This window comes from Lithobates pipiens, unplaced genomic scaffold (genome assembly GCF_037356315.1).
Source record: "Lithobates pipiens isolate NorthernLeopardFrog02 unplaced genomic scaffold, aLitPip1_a1.2 Scaffold_22, whole genome shotgun sequence".
In the NCBI taxonomy this organism is placed as follows: domain Eukaryota; kingdom Metazoa; phylum Chordata; class Amphibia; order Anura; family Ranidae; genus Lithobates; species Lithobates pipiens.
This window is the reverse complement of record NW_027507784.1, coordinates 276,957,745-276,979,423: the sequence shown is the minus strand read 5'-3', so window position 1 is coordinate 276,979,423 and position 21,679 is coordinate 276,957,745. Positions and strand designations below refer to the sequence as shown.

Sequence of the window (21,679 nt, the reverse complement as noted above, 5' to 3'; positions counted from 1 at the left end):
ACCATGCTACTCAGCAAATAGTTTGGGGTGTCTACTTTCCAAAATAGGGTGATTGGGGGGGAGGTTGCCATCTTGGCATTTTATGCCCTTCAAAACTGTAATAGGTAGTGAGGAGTGAAATAAAAAATTGATGCCCTTAGAAATCCTAAAGGCGGTGCTTGGTTGTCGGGGCCCCCTATGCGGCTAGGCTCCTAAAAAGTCCCACACATGTGGTATCCCCACACTTAGGAGAAGCAGCAGAATGTACTATTTTGGGGTGTAATTACACATATGCCCATGGCATGTGCTAGCAATATATCAATTAGTGAGAAATTTATGCATAATAAAACAGTTTGCCATTTTCCCGCAACTTATGGCAAAATATAAATTATTCCATGAACTCAACATGCCTCTCAGTAAATAGCTTGGGGTGTCTACTTTCCACAATGCGGTCATTTTGGATGGTTTGTGCCATCTTGGCATTTTATGGCCTTCAAAACTGTGATAGATAGTGAGGAGTGAAATCAAAAATTTACACCCTATAGGCGTGCTTGGATTTCGGGGGGCCTGTACGTGGCTAGGCTCCCAAAAAGTCCCACACGTGGTATGCCCATACTCTAGCACTAACTAAGCACATTACCTTATGGGGCCTATATAACTCATTTAAGAATTACAATTCCTTTAAGTGATAGGAATAAATTTTGACCGCTTTTTGTTTAACAGAATGTATTACCATTGTGTGACTTGAAATTTTCTATAAGAGGAATTAATTCATCTTGTATCCTGGCTTCTATTGTTTTCTTTCCCATTCCAAAGTCTCGAAGAGTTGAAAGAGTGAACCTCCTAATGGCTTTCCAAAGTTCTCCATTACTAAACACAATGCCTGAAATACACATAATAATAATGTAAGCAAGTAGTTATTGTCAAACACTGTCTCCTTTATTTAAAGCCTCAGTCTAGGAATGAAACATGATCTATGAATTAAGAATGAGCAGATGATTGAAAGGTCTGCCCCTTCCATTCATAAATCCTGTTTCATTCATAAAAGCTGTAGTTACGGCTTCTGTGAAAGGGCAAAAAAGCTAGGCATAGTCGAGCAATTTTTTGATGAGTGCCTGTGATAGCTACCTAAGTAAAAACACAGTGTAGCACTGTATACCATCATAAAAGCAACATCTTATACAGTGCATAAAAACATATAAACATAAAATGCTTGTATATAAGAAAAGTGCAAAGTCCAGTGGCTGTTGCCAGTTGTATTGTCAGGGCTGTCGACTAATTGCCAACTCCTCTCTCCACAGTTACCCAGCTGTTGATGATCTGCTTGTCAGTCCTGCCTACTTAAGCCGTCCGTTCCAGAACAGCTCTGCCTTCGCCTTGGTCACATCACAAGAAACTATCTCCTGCATTCCTGTTTAAAAACTGGCTTTGCTGACATCCCTTCTGGCTACAGATCCTGCTTGCTGTTCCACTTCTTTGATCCCTAACTCCTGGCTGGGCTTACTATCTGTTCCGTTCACTGAACTTTGGCTGTTTTGACTACGTTTGTTCTTTCTACTTTTATTATTAAACAAATGTGATTCAACTTTTGTCTCAGTCTGATTTCATGGTTTCTTACAGATATGTAGGATCACCAATATAGTTCAGAATGTAGGCAGTAAAGTACTCTCATTCAAACAGGGTAATAACATGTGATCTGTCTATTGTAGCAGCTCCAGGAGGGATTTACACCTTCTATTTAATTGTGGCTTGCAACTTTATTTAACAGAAGTCTATGCAAGTCACAATGCAATCGCAAAAAAGTAGTGTAGGAACCTTTTTCAAAGTGACTGTGACATTAGTCGCTGCTAATTGAACAGTTCCATTGCTGGCAATTTTGGGTACGACTTGTCATCAGATTTGGACGTATCGAATTGCATGACAAATCGCACTGGTGTGAAGGAGGGCTTAGGTCTAAAAAAATGTAATGTGTGTAGTAATCAGGCCAAGGCAATACTCAAAATGAACTGTATCAGAGATCTATCTTAAAAAAAAAAAAAGATAAGGCATACAAAAAGTGTTAACTTTAAGCTTACCTTTTTCATTACTTATTAGTTTAGAAAGTGGGGCATGTGCTCTTTCTCCAAAATCATCAGCTTGGTTGACCAGTGCATCCTTTACAGCCCTGTATCCGGCAATCACCACCATTTTCTTTGGTCCAAAGTGTATAGTGAAGATTTCTCCATACTTTTCATGGAGCTGCAATACATTAGCAATTACAGTTTGATATAAATTAGACGCATTGTTTTGAATTCACTTATTTTTTCACTTAAGATTTATCTTAGCGTGAGTGTTGCTAGGAAAAGTAGGAAAAACAAGCAAAGAATTCTAGATGGAAACATGTTGAAATGAGTACCCCACCTAGTAGCCATTTAACCACCTGAATCCTGAGTGGCATTTTAAATGAGGCAGAAACTATCTGTCCTAGCGTAGTTTTAACATATAAAATGGACTCAAGGGCTCCATGGAGTCCCAGCCAACCCTGGTGATTTCAGCATTAAGCCCAGGCATTACAATGATGCGTTGTGATTGCCTAAAACACCCAATGGATGGGCCATTTACTTACAGGACTGACATGAAAAATAGTACCAACCAGAAGTCCATTGTCTTTTCAAAGAGGACTTTTTGAGTGCTTTCTTTTCAGGGAAAATGTTTTTTTTTTTTTTTTTAACAATCAGGATTTCTTTATTAAAAGATAAAATATTAGAACATACAGAAAGAAAACTGAAGTAACCAACCTGACATGGTAGTAAACCCTAACTATAAGAGAGCAAAGCTTTCCTTCAAACAAATACAGATACTTCTCGTTTAACAACTTACCTGTTTAACGGCTGCTCAGACTTACGATCAGCTCTCCCCACCTAAACAAAGCACTGTACATCATTGTATTGTACAGTACAGTACAGAATTTTCATTTGTGTTCTGTACTTATGCAAATGAAAAAACATTATTGAGCTGGAGTTTTATGTTTAGACATTTTTTCACAATACAGTACAGTACAGTAGTTAAGAATGCTTAAAATATTGATTTTTTGTGACTTCTCATTTAACAAACAATTCATTTAAGGACCTGGTCGTTGGAACGGAACCTGGTTGTTAAGTGAGGAGTACCTGTATATATCTATATATCTATATAATTTAAATAAAGTTACTCCTTGCCAAGTCTGGTGCCCTGTGTGTATGCTGAGATGATGCAATTCAAGAAGCAGTAGATATGGTGATTACTTTTTGGGGTCTGATTTCTGCATAGCCAACATAGGTCAGCAAAGCTTCCGGTTATAGCATGCATCCACCTATGCAGCATATTGTTTCTCATTAACTTATGTACAGTACTGTGCAAAGGTTTTAAGGAGGTGTGAAGAAATGCTGTAAAGTAAGTATGCTTTAAAAAAATATATCATTTTAATTGTTTATTTTTATTTGTTTCATTTTATCAATTTAACAAATGCAAAAGTGAGCAAACAGAAGAAAAATCTAAATGAAATTAATATTCGGTGTGACTACCCTTTGGCTTTCAAACCAACATCAATTCTTATGCCCTGTATACACCATTGGATTTTCCGACAACAAAACCGTGTGTTTTTTTCTGAAGGATGTTTGCTCAAAATTGTCTTTCATACACACGGTCACACAAATGTTGTCGGAAATTCTGAATGTCAAGAACGCGGTGACAAACAACAAGTTCAATGAGCCAAGAAAAAGGAAGTTCAATAGCCAGTGCGGCTCCTTCTGCTTGATTCAGAGCATCCGGGAACTTTTGTACAACAGACTTGTGCACACACGATCGGACTTTCCGACAACAAGTTTTGTTGTTGGAAGATTTGAGAACCTGCTTTCAAACATTTGTATGTGGAAATTCCGACAGAAAGTGTTCGATGGAGCATACACATGGTCGGACTTTCCTACAACAAGCGCACATCAAACATTTCCCGTCAGAAATTCAGATCGCGTGTACACGGCATTAGACTTGGACACTTTGTGCACTTGCACAAAGTCAGGGATTTTGTAAGATTTGAGACAGTTGTATGATTAGCCAATTATATAAAGCAGGTGCTAATGATCATCAATCTTATATGTAGGTTCAAACACAGTCATTAACTGCAACAGAAACAGCTGTGTAGGAGACTGAAAACTGGGCGGGGAACAGACAAACTCTGCTACTAAGGTGAGATTATGAAAGATGATTTCATGTCACAGGTCATACACTATTAAAGGGGATGTAAACCCTTGAGGTTTTTCCACTTAATGTGTTCTATGCATTAAGGTGAAAAACCTTCTGTAGTGCAGCAGCCCCTCAGAGCCCCCCTTTTACTTACCTGAACCCGATCTATCCAGCGATAGGAACAAGCACAGCAGCTCCAGCCACTGTCCAGGGTCCCCATTGGATAGATTGATAGCAGCAGGAGTCAATCAAATCCAATAGCACGGGAGTTGGGGGGTGGGACGGAGTCCTGCTGTCTGTGTCGATGAATGCAGCAGCAGGACTCATGAGTGCGCTCGTGCGAGTGCCCCCATGGAAAGTGGCTCTCCGCGAGGGCACTTGAGAAGAAGAGGAGCCAGGAGCGCCGCGGAGGGACCCAAGAAGAGGAGGTAAGTATGACATGTTTGATAGTTAAAAAAAAAAGAACCTTTACAACCCCTTTAAACAAATATCTTATAAATTGCTGCGCAACATTTACATGTTGTAAATGTGTGAAAAGAATGGGATGAATGGCTCAAATATCCCAATATCATAATGTGTGTAGCGTCGGGCTCCTGAAGAGCACGCGCTATGTTTTTCAAAGTTAAAACTTTACCCAAACTACAGTTTGGTTTAGGTCTATTTGTCTAAATTTGACTTCTGTGTGAGTCTGACTGGACTGTGAGATGTTCAGCCTGGCCACAGGGGGCACTGTCTGGTGGCAGGCGTGGAACTATGGTCTGGTCAGGCGCTTAAGTTACTTTTTCTTCTCTCTCAGGTCAGCCCCGGAGGTTGTGGACATGACCCCTACTGCGAGTATTGCTGCAGAGAAACTCGACGGCAAGGGAGTGAAGCAGCCCAGCACTTCTTGTGGCCCTAAAGCTGGATCGTCTATATGCCATTCCGGGCCAAACATCTGGAAGAAGATACCCACGGACAGGCATAGGAAGGCTGCGGGTGTTGTTACCGGAAACTGCCGGCCCACAGGGGAGTCATCACAGAGCTCGGGGAACAGTTCTGGCTCTGATGAGGGGGACGACTGGAACTTTGAACCCAAGTTGCCGTGAGTACCCTTTTAGACTTTCTGCTAGAGACTGGTAGTTATTAAGCCATGCTTGGGAAAGAAAGGGAAAAAAACGAACAAAAAAAACAGTCTCCGAGACTGTTAGAATAGGCAGGTGGCAACAGAGTATAGAGTTGGAATTCCCCTATGTACCCTAGTGACATTGTGACTGTCATTGAAGAAAACAGTGAAGCCTGTTACGAGGGTGATGTTTGGAGTTATTTAAAAGTACCAAAGCCGCTCCGTATAAAGGTCTTTTCACCGGAGCTTTATGAACAGTTTGTTGGATGTCTACGGCATTGGAGTTATGGTCGGCACATCTATGAGGACAAAGACAGTGCTGTGTACTTTATCACTACAATGGATGCACAGGGTAAAGATTTGACTTTGCCTGATCCCCGCTTTTACTGGTGAACTGTTCCCAAGTCAAGAAGTTAGAGGAGAGGAATTCACGGAGATTGGTGGAATCCTGCTTTCTAACAGTTAGGTGTAAATTACTGTACATATGTTCTTTTCTTTTCCAGGATCCACTGGAGAGCATCTATCAAACCGCTGGAGAATGGGTGCTTTAGATAGACAGGCTTGGGTGGTAATTGTAATGTAACTGCAATTCTGTGTTGCTGCAGTGTGTACAGTGTAAATTTTACTGTTGCTTTCCTTCCCTTTTTTCCCTTTCCCACCCCAATTCAGGCACTCCAATGTTTTTTTTTTGATAGGACCAGGTGCTAGTTCTGGGTTTCTTTTTCCTGTCTTTCCCAGATGATGGGGACATTGTCTAAATAAGTGGGGGTGTCACGTACCCAGTGGTGAGCCCGGAATGCAGAAGGAGACCTCTCTTGCGTCCCCGACTCACGGCCCCTGATGGTGGTGACAGGAGGCACAGGAGTCAAAGGTAGCTCAAGTGCCTGGCAGGATCAACAGCCGGAGGATGGATCAGGCTGACTTCAGGAACTGTAGCTGGACAAGCAGGCCCCAGTGGTAGCGGACAGGAACCAGTAGACAGCAGGAGACCAACAGGAACAGGTGGATCACTCAGGGGCAGGCACGCAGAAGAGTCGGGCAAGCTGGGTCAAACCAGACAGTCAGTACAGGAACAGATGCAGCAGGCAGAGGCAGGAACGTGGAACAGGCCGGGTCGGTAATGGATGAGCACGGATGAATCAGAGGATGAGACAGGTGCAGAGTCGTAGACAAGCCGGAGGCAGGCAGAAGGCAGGGAAGGTCACAGGTCAGGCCAGGTCAATACACAAACAGATCAGATTCAGGCAATAGTCTCAGGAACGCTGTAGATCAAGCAGCAAGATCTGAAGGGAGAACTGGGTTTAAATAGCCCGCCTGGCACCGGTAACCGTGAGCACATGTGAACTCGTGCGACCGCGAATGCGCACACGGACACGCCAAGGCACCCGCAGGCGCGCACAGACAGGTGACGGACCACTGTCCCCAGCCAGCCTTTCCTGACAGGGGGGAGTGTGTAGCACTGGGCTCCTGAAGAGCACGCGCTATTTTTTTCAAAGTTAAAACTTTACCCAAACTACAGTTTGGTTTGGGTCTATTTGTCTAAATTTGACTTCTGTGTGAGTCTGACTGGACTGTGAGATGTTCAGCCTGGCCACAGGGGGCACTGTCTCTGGTGGCAGGCATGGAACTATGGTCTGGTAAGGCGCTTAAGTTAGTTTCTTGAAGTCAGGTCAGTGGGAGTGGCTCTCTCACTGTGCCCTCTGGGAGAGGGTATTTAAAATACAGATGTCATGTGGTTCGGGGTTCCGGACCAGTATGATGTGCTGATTATTTGGTCCTGGTCCTCCTGACCAGCCCCTAGGAAGGCTATGGCATGGGGTGCAGTTCCACCCGACTTTTTTTGGCTAGCCCAAGGCATGGAAACTAGAGGAGGATTCTGATGTGGATGGGTGCCGTCTCCGGTCCGGGAGAGACCCATTGAACTTCGAGCATTCCAGGGGAGGACTCTTTAGAAGAACACCACGTTTGAATTTGGTTTTCTTAACAAGAGCCTGGAAGGGCTGAAGTAACTGAGAGAATCCGGTCTTGTGAAGATCCAGGTATCCTACAAGTGTTCTACAGCTTCGTTTCCTATGTGCAACAACGTCGGTGACAAAGACTTTGTTCCTGAGTAAGCACTTTGTTGGCTGATAGGGCTATGGCTATTCTCTGGATGCAGTCAAAGTAAGCAAGTTCCTTAACGTATATAGACTTTGGCATTAAGAGTACCTGAATTCCTTTCCAACCCTCTGATCCCAAGTTAAAAGACTGTTCAATGGTTGAAGTTTGCAAATAAAATCCATTCAATTGTATCTATTGTCAGTGTCAAGTTACTGGGTCACCTACCACGGGACATCCCCTAGATGTGCAACAAGGAGAAGCGGAAGGTAATGGTAAGCCCCAAAATAACCAGCAGCTCCTTCGGGGGTTAGTGCTACACACACACACACACATATATATATATATATATATATATATATATATATAAATATATATATATATATATATATATATATATATATTAGGATTTTTATATACAGCTTACCTGTAAAATCCTTTTCTTGAGAGTACATCACGGGACACAGGAGCTCCTTACATAGTGGGTTATATAGGCACCTCTGGTATATTTATTTATTTATTTTGTTACCATTATATATACATATAAATCCATATCCAATATATGCAGTATTCAAGTATAGAAATTACAAATAATTAATTCAAGCAACAGCGGCTCGTGCACCATTTTTTGGAGGGGTGGCAAATAAACCACCCCCCCCCCTGTTTGATCAGTCGGTCGACCGATCAAACACCCCCCCTGTTGTTCGGTCGATCAGCGAACAAACCCATCACCCGTCACTCGCCCGTCCGTCCACCAGCCCCGCACTTACCCCATCAATTTCCCTGGCAGCTTCGACGGCTTCCCCTTGCATCTCCTCCTCAACGGCTTCCCCCCTGCTTCTGCTCCCGGCCAATATGGTCCCTTCTCCTCTCGGCCAATCAGGTCTTCATACCCGCTTCATGATTGGCCAGGAGGAGAAGCAGGAGGAAGACAATAGCGAATATTCATGTGCTTAAAAAAACATTAAAATCTATGCATCCGGCACCCTGCGTGTAGATTAGGGGCCAGACGCATGGATTGGGGGGTGGCAGCGCTCCTGCACCCCCCAATGGAGTGTCGCCGCCACTGATTAAAGGAGTCCATAAGTGTGCAGGTGAAAAGGTTCCACCACCGCTGTAATGTTATAAATGTAATACACAGTCTATAAAATCCAAAACGATTCAGTGACTATCAATACAAAGAGACCAGATAAAATATACCCGTGCTCAAATACCAATAGCTTATACATGTATTTAAACTATCAGGTGCTAAAGGGTTGTTACCACATTTTAACACTACAAATTCTGGATAAACCCTCTGCACACTGCTATACACCCTTTCTAGCAAACTATGCAATGAAAAAATCCAGACTTTGTAGTATTAACATGTGGTCACACCCCTTTAGCAACTGATAGTTTAAATACATGTACAAGCTATTGGGATTTGAGCACAGGTATACCTTGTCTCTGTTGGAATGCAGGTCAGTGACCAGACCTGAACCTAATAGCTCGGCCCACCTTGTATCTGTATGCCCCATGTTGGCATGGTGTCCACCATAGATTTGCAGTGGTAGAGCAGTGTAGGACTGGCCATAAGAGGGATTACTTTGATACAGCTGGCCGGCTTAAACATGTATTGCGATATGTGTGAACTAAAAGTCCCTGTTTTTCATTGCATTGTTTGCCCGAAAGGGTGTATAGCAGTGTGCAGAGGGTTGCAGAATTTGTAGTATCAATATAAAGAGTCCCATGTTCACCAATGTGACCAATGTGACCATTCTTCAGTGAATACCACCACCAGTCACTCTTCACGTTCACCTTAACACATAGACCTAATATAGGTCACCGTGCACTTTTTCCTCTAATGCCGCGCACACTCGATTGGACAATCCGCCCGTGTGTGGGCTCCGGCGGACTTTTTGTTCCCAACTTAGAAAGAAGTTTTGACTCAAAATTGCTCGTCTATGTGCTAGTCCGCCGGCCTTTTGAAATGAATGGACTTGCCCATACACGGAGAAAAGTCCGTTAATTTTGAATGTGGCTCCAGGTAGACGGGACTAGGGAAGGAAGTCAATGTCGCCGCCTCTATCGGTGAGATTGACACCTCGCTAGCCCCGTCACCTGGTGTGGACTTAAAGGGGAACTCATACGCCGAAAAAATGGCGTAGTCCCGTTATGATGTCACAGTCCCAGAGGATGCTGTCACCACACAACGCGTCCCTGCCATTGTGGCCAGAGAGAGCATCATGTCAACATGACTGGACCAACGCTAGTAAAAGAGCTATAAGAAGATAGTGGAGGCCCAGCAGGAAGAACCAAAGAGCGGGACAAGACCCCAAAGTCATAAGAAGACCTCCGGATGGCAGCGATGATGAAGAAGAAAGCCAGGCTTCTCCGCTAGTAAAAGAGCTAGCAGAAGATAGCGGAGGAGTCCGACAAGAAGACCCTCGAAGACCACCGGAGCTGTCTAATAAATTATTTTAAAAACTTGTGTTGTGTTTTTTTATTTACACTTTTTTCACCAGGTGAATGGGTAGGGGTACATCGTACCCCATACTCATTCACATAGGGTGGGGGCTGGTATCTGGGGGCCCCCTTATTAAAGGGGCATTCCAGATTCTGATAAGCCCCCTGCCCGCAGACCCCGAGAACCAGCAGCCAGGGTTGTCGGGAAGAGGCCCTTGTCCTCATCAACATGGGGACAAGGTGCTTTGGGGTGCACCCACCATTTTGAGGGCACGCGGCCTGGTATGGCTCAGGAGGGGAGGGGCCGCTCGCTCGTCCCCACCCCCTTTCCTGACAGGCCGGGCTGCCTGCTCAGATAAGGGTCTTCTATGGGTTTCGGGGGACCCCACACTGTTTTTCCGGCGTAGTGGTTTCCCTTTAAGTCCATACCAGGTGATGAGGCTAGCAAAGTGTCAATCTCGCCAATGGAGGGGGCAACATTGACTTCCTTCCCTAGTCCCGTCTACTTGGAGTCATGTTCAAAATGAACGGACTTTTCTCCGTGTGTGGACAAGTAGGTTAATTTCAAAAGTCCGGTGGACTCCCGCCATAGTCCGGCGGAAAGTCTGATCGTGTGTAGGCAGGTCCGCTCATTCAGAAAGTCCGGTGAACCTCTGCTTCGGTTTGTCCGCCGGATAGTCCGGTCGCGTGTACGTGGCATTAGGGGTCTTTTTGGCCACTCCAGGTATCCAGGTACTTCCTCTGGATTTCTCCTCCAATATTGCCAATGATGTGAAATCTTTCAAGCAAGCATTTCACCATCAATACCACTCAAAAGGAACAGAAACTACACTAGCTACATGTTCCTTTAAGGGTAAGACCACAGCATCACCAGTGGTTTGTATCCAGGCAGCTCCTTCCGGTTGGCGTGATGACATCACTAAGCTCCGTCCTGAAACATTTTGTCCCTTCCTGTCAACAGAACACTACCATCTTCTTGCCTTATATATCTTGTCCGCAATAGAGTTAATTTCATGAATAGGATGGTGGCCATGTTACTGACTACCTGAACTATTTTGCATGGAGCCAAAAAAATAACAGGAAATATACACTGGTTACATCCCGCCTTTCTGATCAATTTTAAAATATACTGGCAACTGCAATTTTGTTGGTTATCAATACTATGCAATATTAATAAATAATAAATTGGAAGTGGACCAGTGATAAATATTACTCCACACTTACTTAATATGTTGAATAGATTATAATATGCAACCAAATGACCACAGACCCACCTGAAGCATGGGAGGTCTCAGTCGCTATTTTCTTGGTTTATAGCACATAAAAAATATTAAGAGGTAATATACGCAGTTGCTAATAATTACCATATTTATCGGCATATAAAGCGCACAGACGTATAACACGCACCTTCATTTTAGATGGAAAGTTTCAGGAAAAAAAATTACATTTTAAATAAAGAGCTTTGAAGCAAAATAAGGGTCAGTGCCCATCAATGCAGACTCACCATTGCCCATCTGCAGCCTCTGCATTTCCATGAATGCAGCTTGATCAATGCCCATCTGCAGCCTGATCAATGTCCATATGCAGCCTCACCATTGCCATGAATGCAGCCTGATAAATGCCATGAATGCAGCTTGATCAATGCCCGTCTGCAGCCTCACCCCAGATTACTGCAGCCTCAGAGGGGACACGGAGGGGAGCGGGATGAGTGCCCTCAGATTACATACAGCGAGAATCTCCTGTTTACTCGTAGGCCTCTTTAATACAAAGTCCCACCTCCTGGACCCACTTCTATGATAGACAGAAAACTGGTCCAATGCTTGCCCAGGAGATGAGACTTCCTATTACAGAGGCTGCTGAGTAAACAGGAGATTCTCGCTGTATGTAAACCGATGTTGCTCATCCCGCCCCCTTCCCGTTCCCTGCTAGGCAGCCCAAATTTCAGTATAGGCGTATAACAGGCATACACTACTTGCACCCGATTTTCAGGTTGAAAAATGTGCGTGTTATACGCCATTAAATACAGTAAATGATTCATTCCACCTCAGCTGTAAGGTATTATAAAAGAAGAGGGTGGCAATATTTCCTACCTCTGATGATCATACCCTACCTGTTAATAGTGGCATAACACTTGCCATTTTGTTAGCTACCATAAACACCTAATAATAATATGGAATAAAAATGGAATAAAATTATAAAAAAATATGAAAAATCATAAAAAATTGAATAAAATGTTTTAAGATTTTGGTATATAAATATTTTTATGATTTTTTTAACATTTTATTTAGAACACTTGTCAGGCTTGAGGTGCTTATAGATATAGCGGGCGTATGGCCTGAGCACCACTCTCTGATTTGATGATACATAAAATAAATATAATACCAAAGTAGATGCCAAATATAATAATATAATGCCAAAGCAGATAAGGGGAACTGACTGATGCTCCTAGCACTGCTTATGAAGGGTGCCGGTTTTGAGACAGTAGTGTTTGGACAACATTTTAAAACCTGTTTGAAGACTTCTTCCAAATAAAAAGATTTTACAGTGGGTGCCTGCTTCTACCATAGACATTTACGCTGATAATCCATAAAATTATGACCAACCCACCTAATATTGAGTAGGTCCCCATTTTGCTGTGAAAACAACCCTGACCCATCGAGACATTAACTCCACTAGTCAAAGCATCACACTGCCTCCACCGGCTTGTCTTTTTCCCATAGAGCATCTTGATCCCCTCATGCAGCCGCCATTCACATAATGCAAAAGAAGATGTAATGCATCAGACCAGGCCACCTTCTTCCATTGCCCCGTGGTCCAGTTATGATGCTCACGTGCCCAGGTGTAGGCATTTTTGGCTGTGGACACGGGTTAGCGTGGGCACCCTGATCAGTCTGCAACCATACAGCCCCATACACAACAAACTGTGATGTACTGTGTGGTCTGCCACCTTTCTATCAGAACAAGCATTAAAATGGATGTAAACCCGATTTCATGAATTAATGATTTGAGCTAGGCACATATCTGCAGTGTTTTCTTATCTCTCTTCAAAGCACGAAAGGCTTTCTCCTGCTCCATTCCTCTGTTATCAGCCTGATGAGTTCTGAAAAGTTCTCCATCAACGGAGATAAAAGCAGCCAGAGTTTTGTGTTGGGGAGGATGCTATATATATATATTAGCTGAGTGCTGAACTATTCAGCAAACAGTTCTGAAAGTCTCTACCTATGAGGAGAGAGGATGTGTGCCTTTCTGCCAATCAGCTGTCTTGGCTGTATGTCCAGGCTTCACTGGAGTGCTGAACAGAAAGAGAAAATCTCCTAACATGATCTGAGCTTTCTAAAGAGTATATAAATCTGAAGACAGTAGATATGCATGAAAAACTTGTGTAGGGAGACTTGTTTCCCTGTTAATCATCTGAGGCTGTTTACTTCACTGGGTGTATGTGAGGGTTTACATCCACTTTTTCAGCAATTTAAGTGACAGTAGCTGTTCTATTGGACTAGACTACACGGGCCAGCCTTTGCTCCCCACCTGCATCAATGAGCCTTGGCCTTGTTACCAGTTAGGTCCTGACTGGGAACATCACACAAGAGCTGCAGTTTTGCAGTTGCTTTGACCCAGCTATCTTCCTAGCTAAACAATGTAATTTTCCTGCTAAACAAAATCTGCTATGGTTTGAACTTGTGAACAGCAATCTTTAAGTCTGAAAACAGATTTTCTATTGGATTGAGGTCTGGGCTTTGACTCATTTACATGTTTCCCCTTAAACCACTCAAGTGTTGCTTTAGCAGTGTGTTTGGGGTCATTGTCCTGCTGGACGGTGAACCTCCATCCTCGCCTCAAATCACACACAGAGTGGTATAGGTTTTTCTGAAGAATATCCCTGTATTTAGTACCATCCATCTTTCCCTCAACTCTGACCAGTTTCCCAGTCCCGACTGCTGAAAAACAGGTGTTCTTTGGGTGATGTGATGTGTTGGGTTTGCGCCAAACATAGCATTTTCTTTGGACAAAAAGTTAAATTTTAGTCTCATCAGACCAGAGCACCTTTCCCCCTACATTTTGGGAGTCTCCCACATGCCTTTTCACAAACTCAAAATGTGCCATTTTGTTTTTTGCTGAAAGTAATGGCTTTCTTCTGGCCACTCTGCCATAAAGCCCAACTCTATGGAGCGTACGACTTATTGTCGTATTATGTACAGATACTCCAGTCTCTACTGTGGAACTCTGCTGCTCCTCCAGGGTTAGCTTAGGTCTTCAGGTCTCTGTGTTGCCTCTCTGATTAATGCCCTTCTTGACCGGTCTGCGAGTTTTGATGTGCGTCTGTCTCTTGGCAGGTTTGCTGTTGTGCCATGGTCTTTCCATTTGGTTATGATAGATTTGATGGTGCTCCTAGGGATCACCAACGATTTGGATATTTTTTTATAACCTAACCCTGACTTGTACTTTTCAACAACATCCCTTACTTGTCCCTTACTTGTTTGGAGAGTTCCTTGGTCTTCATGGCAGTGTTTGGTTAGTGGTGCTTAGGTGTTGCAGCCAACGGGTCCTTTCAAAAAGGTGTGTATGTGTAATGACAGATCATGTGACACTTAGACCCCTTTCACTCTGAGCTCTGAGCTCCCTCGGGCATCGCTTTACCATTGTTTTGGCGGAGCTATTTGGCTGCTAACAGGGCGGTTTTAACCCCCGCTAGCAGACCAAAAAGGGTTAAATCCACTTGCAAAATGCCGCTGCAGCAGTGCTTTGCCTGTGGTATGGCATCGCTGCCCCATTGTTTTAAATGGGCAGGAGCAGTGGAGAAGCGGTGTATTCACTGCTCCTCCACCGCTGCAAAGAAGCTGTGACGCCCTGCCAGGCTTTTTTCAAGCGCTATGCAGGCACTATTTTTATCGCTGTAGCACCTGAAAACGCCTCCAGTGTGAAAGGGGTCTTAGATTGCACACAGGTGACATCATTTCACTAATTATGTGACTTCTGAAGGTAATCGGTTGCACCAGAGCTTTTTATGGGCTTCATAACAAAGAGGATGAATACATAAGCACATGCCAATTATCAGTTTTTTATTTCTGAAAAATAGTGTTATGCATATATTTTTCTAATTATACTTCACCGACTTAGACTATTGTGTTCTTATCCAACACATATAAATTCGATTTAAAAAACATTGAACTAAAAGCTGTAATGTAACAAAATAGGTAAAAAGCCAAGGGGGGGGGGGGGGGGAATACTTTTGCAAGGCACTGTATGGGTATTATGCAGGGCAGGACTTAGGGTAGTGGGGGCCCCTGGACTTGAGTCACTTTCGGGCCCTACCTTCTACACATTACTTTAAATTGAACAAAATGATACATACACAAGCTTTGTATTAGCTAAACAATTCAGGATAAACTGAGAATAAAAATAGAGATCACGATTCTGAACAAACAACTAAACAAAATTACATCATTTATGTTAATTGCTGAAGTCTATTAAAAATATTAAATTAATCAGAAAATTACGATTTTTTTTTTTCACAAAATTGTCATTGTAATAGGTTATTTCTCTCACATGGCATGTGTATACCACAAATGACACCCCAAAATACATTCTGCCACTCCTCCTTACTATTATGATACCACGCGTGTGGGACTTTTCACAGCCTAGCCACTTAGCCCTTGTACACACGGTCGGAGAATCCGTCGTAATGTGTCCTATCGGACCGCGTTGTCGGATAATCCGACTGTGTGTGGTATGCATCGGCCTGATTCCGTCGGAATATCCATCGGACCCAATTTTCCAACTTGTTGGAAATATTTCCCGACCAACTGGGCCGATCGGACATACTCCGATCATGTGTAGAGAATTTTGATCGGACCAAGTGCCACGCATGCTCAGATCAAATTCCTAAATCAAAGCTATTGGCTACTAGCCTGAATGTAGTCCCATTGTAACTAAATTACGTCATCACGTTCTGAAAGATCGGATTTTTCGACAACTTTGTCCAACCGTGTGTATGCAACAGTTTCGGACAAGATCCGACGGACAAAATCCGATGGATTTGGTTGTCGAAATCTCTGACCGTGTGTACAGGGGCTTAGAGATGCCCAACATGCAGGGAGCACCAGCAGGCTTTTTGGAGCATGATTTACACATCTAACTTGTTGACTACCTATTACACTTTTGAAGGCCCTGGAGCGCCAGGACAATGACATGTGACACTGACGTGGCACTGATGACAGATGGCACTGATACATGGCACTGATGACTCGTGACACTGAAGACAGATGGCACTAATGACACGTGACACTGATGACACGTGGCACTAATACATGGCACTGATGACAGATGGCACTAAAACATGACACTTATGACAGATGACACTAATACGTGGCACTAATGATGACAGATGGCACTAATACGTGACACTGACAGATGACACTAATAGGTGGCACTGATGACAGACGGCACTTATACGTGGCACTGATGACAGATGGCACTGACAGGTGGCACTGGGGACAGATGGCACTGACAGATGGCACTGTGAGCACTTTATTTTCCGCCTTTTTTTTCTTTTTTTTACCTTGACGCTGCAACCATTCGCTCTCCCTCCTCACATGCTGTCTCTGTGTGAGGAAGGAGAGCCGGCGATGAGAGATGATCTCATATGTTTACATATGAGATCATCTCCCATTGGACACTGCGATCGAGTGCTAAATGGCAGCTGTGATTGGCCATTTAGCATGATCTGTGATTGGCTGTGTCCAAGGGACATGGCCAACACAGAACTTCCCCGATGCGCGCCCGAAGCGGTGCGCATTGGGGAAGTAAAATTGGAGTCCTCGCTGCAACCGTCCTTCGGCTATAGCACAGACGCCTGGTGTTTAAAACGTAAACAAGCGGGGCCCCCTATTGGGCGGGGCCCATGGGTTTGAGCCCAGTCAAGCCCAATGGTAAGTCCGGCCCTGGTATTATGGGATGCCCACTTGACTTCAGAGTGTACTTCAGGGACACTTCTACTTCTAATATACACATTCTATATACAGCTCCAGCTTCTTCCTCCAGCATACACTTTTTTGTTTGGTTCCTAGCTGTGTCACTCAAAAAAGGATTTGTAGCAATGGCCCATTACAGGCAGGGACTAGCAGCACCTATACTTGTAGAACAATGGAGTAACACAGCTAACATTTCCAGCACTTACTCCCGTGGTCACTAAGCCCAGCACCACCTCTTCAGGCACTGCCAACCTGCCTGGCTGTAGCTGCCCCTTTCACTAGCTCTCTTGGCTAACTTCTCTACAGTCCTCCCCAACGGAACACTCATCAGCCCTCTCAGGAGATCTCCCTGACGTGCTGACCTGCTCCTGCTGTCCTCTCACTTGATCCCATGCCTCCAGAATAGGATTCCTCTGTGTGTTGTAGAGGATCCATCTAGCACTCGACCCTCAGGCTCGAGGTCACCCCGCAGACTAGGGGACACCCTCAATGGCCGCCGACAGCCTCATCAGCACTCCATCTCCATATTTCACCCAACTGCCCCTGCTGGCATGATTCGTGCCTACTTGGTCGGGCTCCTCATAAATATGCTAAGCAGCTCCTCCTAGCCTCCACCCACTATATCTGGAAGCTTCTCTTCTTATAACAAAGAGACAAGAATGAAAATGGCATAACTAAAGTTTGTATTTTCAAGAAAAAGTCATTATTAGCAGTTCCCATATTTTAATGCATGTAGGTTCTCTTTAAACATCGTTCTTGAAAACAATATAATTCTTACCAATTCAACCATATAATTTTTTTTTTTAAATTTCAGTTTTCTCTGAAAGTCTCTGAAAGATCTCTCCAATAATTTACCAATACCTGAAGCACGTACATACAGGTTTAATACAGTATATCAGATTGTAAGAAATCCCTAAAAAGAAGTAAAATAGCTGCCTCAAGGAATATGAACTTTTAAATTATCAATGTTATAAATGTGTACTTTTTATATTAGAAACTATTTTACTAAATAGCGGTGATAAAAATGATGATGTTTCTTTAAGCGAACTTTCTACAATTTGGCTGCATAACATTTTAACAGAGTTCAAGCGAGGTGACTACATGCTTGCCAACAGTACAAAATACTATTTGAAGTTAACCAGTTGAGTTCAAATCCCTTATGGACTAGAGCATGTTTATTTGGCAATAACTTTGTCAGATTTTAATGTGGTACTAAAGGTAAAATAAAAAATTACATATACAGTATGATGCAGTCTGTCACTAGCATTAACATAGCACTTTGTTTTCTGTCCCATCATTTGAGTTCCTTATTTAGTTTTATCAATATTCCTTAGGTTATTTCCTTGTTATTATTATTATTATTATTATACAGGATTTATATAGCACCAACAGTTTATGCAAACGCTTTACAATATAAAAGGGAGACAGTAACACAAATCATTTAACATTGACATAGGTGCTTACAATGCTCAGCTTTTATTTATTTAACCGCTTCAGCCCCGGAAGATTTTACCCTCTTCCTGACCAAAGCACTTTTTGCGATTCGGCACTGCGTCACTGCAATTGCGGGGGTCGTGCGATGTTGTACCCAAACAAAATTGACCTGCTTTTTTTCCTACAAATAGAGCTTTCTTTTGGTGGTATTTAATCACCTCTGCGGTTTTTACAAAACCAAAAAAAGCGTCAATTTTGAAAAAAAATAATATTTTTTTTGCTATAATAAATATCCCCCAAAAATATATTAAAAAACGAGTTTCTTTTTCAGTTTAGGCCGATGTGTATTCTTCTACATATTTTTGGTAAAAAAAAACACAAAAAAAACGCAATAAGCGTATACTGATTGGTTTGCGCAAAAGTTATAGCGTCTACAAAATAGGGGATAGTTTTATGGCATTTTTATTATTATTATTTTTTTATTAGTAATGGCGGCGATCTGCAATTTTTATCGGGACTGCGACATTATGGTGGACACATCGGCCACTTTTGACACTGTTTTGGGACCATTGTCATTTATACAGGGATTAGTGCTATGAAAATGCACTGCTTACTGTGTATATGACACTGGCAGTGAAGGAGATAACCACTAGGGGGCGATGAAGTGGTTAAGTGTGTCCTTGGGAGTGATGGGCTTCCAGTCACATGATAACAGTCACCGATGACAGAGAGCAGTGATCTGTCATGACATTAGGCAGAAATAGAAAATGCCTTGTTTACATAGGTACTTCCCCGTTCTGTGGCTCTATGACTCAGTTGCCGGGAGACCGGCAAACATTGAGTCCGTCAGTCCCGCAGGCACAGTCACCTGTACTCAGCGGGCGTGCACGCGCGACTGATAGCCCCGCTTCTTAAAGGTATGCCCATTTGCCCACCGCTGCCGTTGTGCCGATGTATATCGGCTTGCGGCAATCGGCAAGTGGTTAATTAAAAAAATGATCCCAAAAGGAAAAAAAACATTTTTTGTAAAAAGTGTTAGCTGAAGTTGGGCTTCAATTTCTTAGTCACTTATGTCAAATCCATTTAAATCTACTAGTCTATCTAATACTACCTATATTCTCCTCCATAGATAGAGGAGCCACCGTAAGACATGAAGTGTGTTACGGGCCAGGTCACCTGGGAAAAATAATGAAAAAACCCTAAAATAGAAAAATGAAAAAATTAATGCGCCTACCACATTTAAGGACTGGTAATCTGAAATATTTTAAATGTTTGCTTTTTTAAATTTAATATATCTCTCTAAGATGAAAAATTAATGCAGACAATTTTTTTTGGGGGGGGGGGGGAGGAGGCATAGACGATGACAATGCTTTCTTTTGGTAATATTTTATTTATGACAGGTACTTTTGTATATAACACCTACAATTTACGTAATGCTTTACATACACATTCACACCAGTCCCTGCCCTCAGGGAGCTTACAATCTAAGGTCCCTACCTCACATACGTACATATGGTAGGGTTCATTAAGACAGAAGCTAATTAACCTACCAGTATGTTTTTGGAGTGTGGGAGGAAACCCACACAGACATAGGATGAACATGCACACTTGTGTCAGGTAATGCAATGCTTGAGATTGGAACTGACGATCCTAGTGCTGGCAGGCAGAAGTGCTCACCACTTAGCCACTGTCTGTTTCTTTATTTAAAAACTATTTTAACTTGTAGAACTGTCATATGTAAAACAAAGGTCATTATTTTAATATACATATGAATGAAACAGTAAATAAAACATACCAATAATGTTGTTAATTTGCACTGCTCAATGACACTTGCAGACACTATCTGCGAGTGTTATTTAAACAGAAGTGGCTGCAACCAAAAGGGACAAGGAGCAGGGTATAAGAGCTACACCCTGGAGATCATTTTAAGATTTTATAGGGTGTGTCTCTATGCCCAAGATCTGGAAGTGGTTAAAAGAATTTAAAGAGATGCTTCATCTGCTTTTCATACTATATGCCAGACAGACAGACAAACAGAGAGACTTAAGTAGCCTTATTGTAAATATATGTTCATGTATTAATATTAACAAGATCTACCTCCATTAGTGACTCATGTGGCTTTTTCAGGTCCACCAGATTGAGGTTCCCGATAATAAGAAGAGGTTTAGGGCCCGGAGGCATCTTTTCTTTTCTCTTCTTAGATCCATTAATCCAGTAAAGAAAAAATACAATGCAGACTGTAAAATACAATAGCAAGTCAACCCTTGTCAGGACGTAGGTGAGAACAGTCATAGTGAACGGCTGTTATTGCAAAATGCTAATGGAATCACTACACAACATTTATATGCATGGGATTGATTCTGAATAAATTAATTTTAACCAGGGCACTTATGAACTTTAGCAGTCTGTTGTTTCATTGGCCAGTTTCCTTACTTTGTGATTACATAATCTTGCAGCTATGCGTCTGTACTCTTCAAACTGGTTTAACTGTTTTTGTTTTGTTGCGTAAAAGCGATGGTTATTTTCAGGCAGTTCTGATGGCAGAACATGTTCACATTATTCAAGTTAAGGCATGAAATATGTTCTGGGTTTTGCAGAACAAACGCACTTAAGTTATATAACCAGCTGTACAATTTGTAATAAGAGAGGTGGCATAGGCAGCAGCTCTCTATGATCAATGTGATTTGGGATAAATTTTTCTGGGGGTATTGAAATGTCATTGACACCCTTCTACCCTCACCTTTACCCACCTACCATCACCTTTTCACAGAGCAAGTCTGTATGTGAAAAGCCTCCTACAGACAACTATATAAATAAAATATATTTTTACATGTGGACATATTAAAGAATACTGATCCAGAATAACAAATGTTGGGCTAAAATTATATTAATAAAAATTCTGATTGATTGTGAACTGGGGGGATGATAAGATAGACCCCTTTCTCAAGGGCTTTCCAATCAGGTCCATCTATCGGTTGTTCAGGTGGACCAGATCAAAGGCTTCATACACGTTTATGGGTAGGCGGATGTAAACAATGTAAACATCTGCCTACCTCTGAGTCTGCTCAGGTCTGGAAAAAAATAGAAAATGATTGTTTCCATTTCCATTACTCTAGACCTAAATGTGGCAAATTGGAGGTAGCCTGATGTAAGAGGATGAGTCCATTTATATCTGGCCACCCATAAAGCCATCACAGGGCTCCCACGGTCTGCTGTGAAAATGCAGACAAAAACTGAATTAGGCAGAAATGTCATAAAACTGACTGGCTCTAATTAATCAGGGGATCTGCTTATGGATCCCTTGCTGAACAGTGCGCCCATGTGTGAGGGGACCCATAGAGAGGCTCAGGCTACAGCAATCCAGTCTGACCCAGGCATCTGTGCACAGTGTGCTTTAAAGCGTGCCCAATAATCTCAAGAATTGGGGTATATTCTGAAACCGCTACTAAAT

General features: G+C 42.7%; 1 protein-coding gene across 2 annotated transcripts in view; it reads right to left on the bottom strand.

Annotated features, from left to right (window-relative positions):
* LOC143924667 (cytochrome P450 2K1-like) overlaps positions 1-20,582 on the bottom strand; it is an 89,549-nt gene extending 68,967 nt beyond the window's left edge. Inside the window, exons 1-3 of one of the 2 annotated variants that reach the window (XM_077449070.1) lie at positions 20,326-20,582; positions 2,055-2,217; positions 713-862 (exon numbers count right to left, since the gene is read on the bottom strand). In XM_077449070.1, coding sequence (XP_077305196.1) covers positions 713-862; positions 2,055-2,217; positions 20,326-20,520 — 508 coding nt within the window. In that variant the 5' untranslated portion in view covers positions 20,521-20,582. The remainder of the gene's footprint in view (positions 1-712; positions 863-2,054; positions 2,218-20,325) is intronic. The other variant, XM_077449071.1, reaches the window with a different exon arrangement.
* Positions 20,583-21,679: the final 1,097 nt, after the last annotated feature.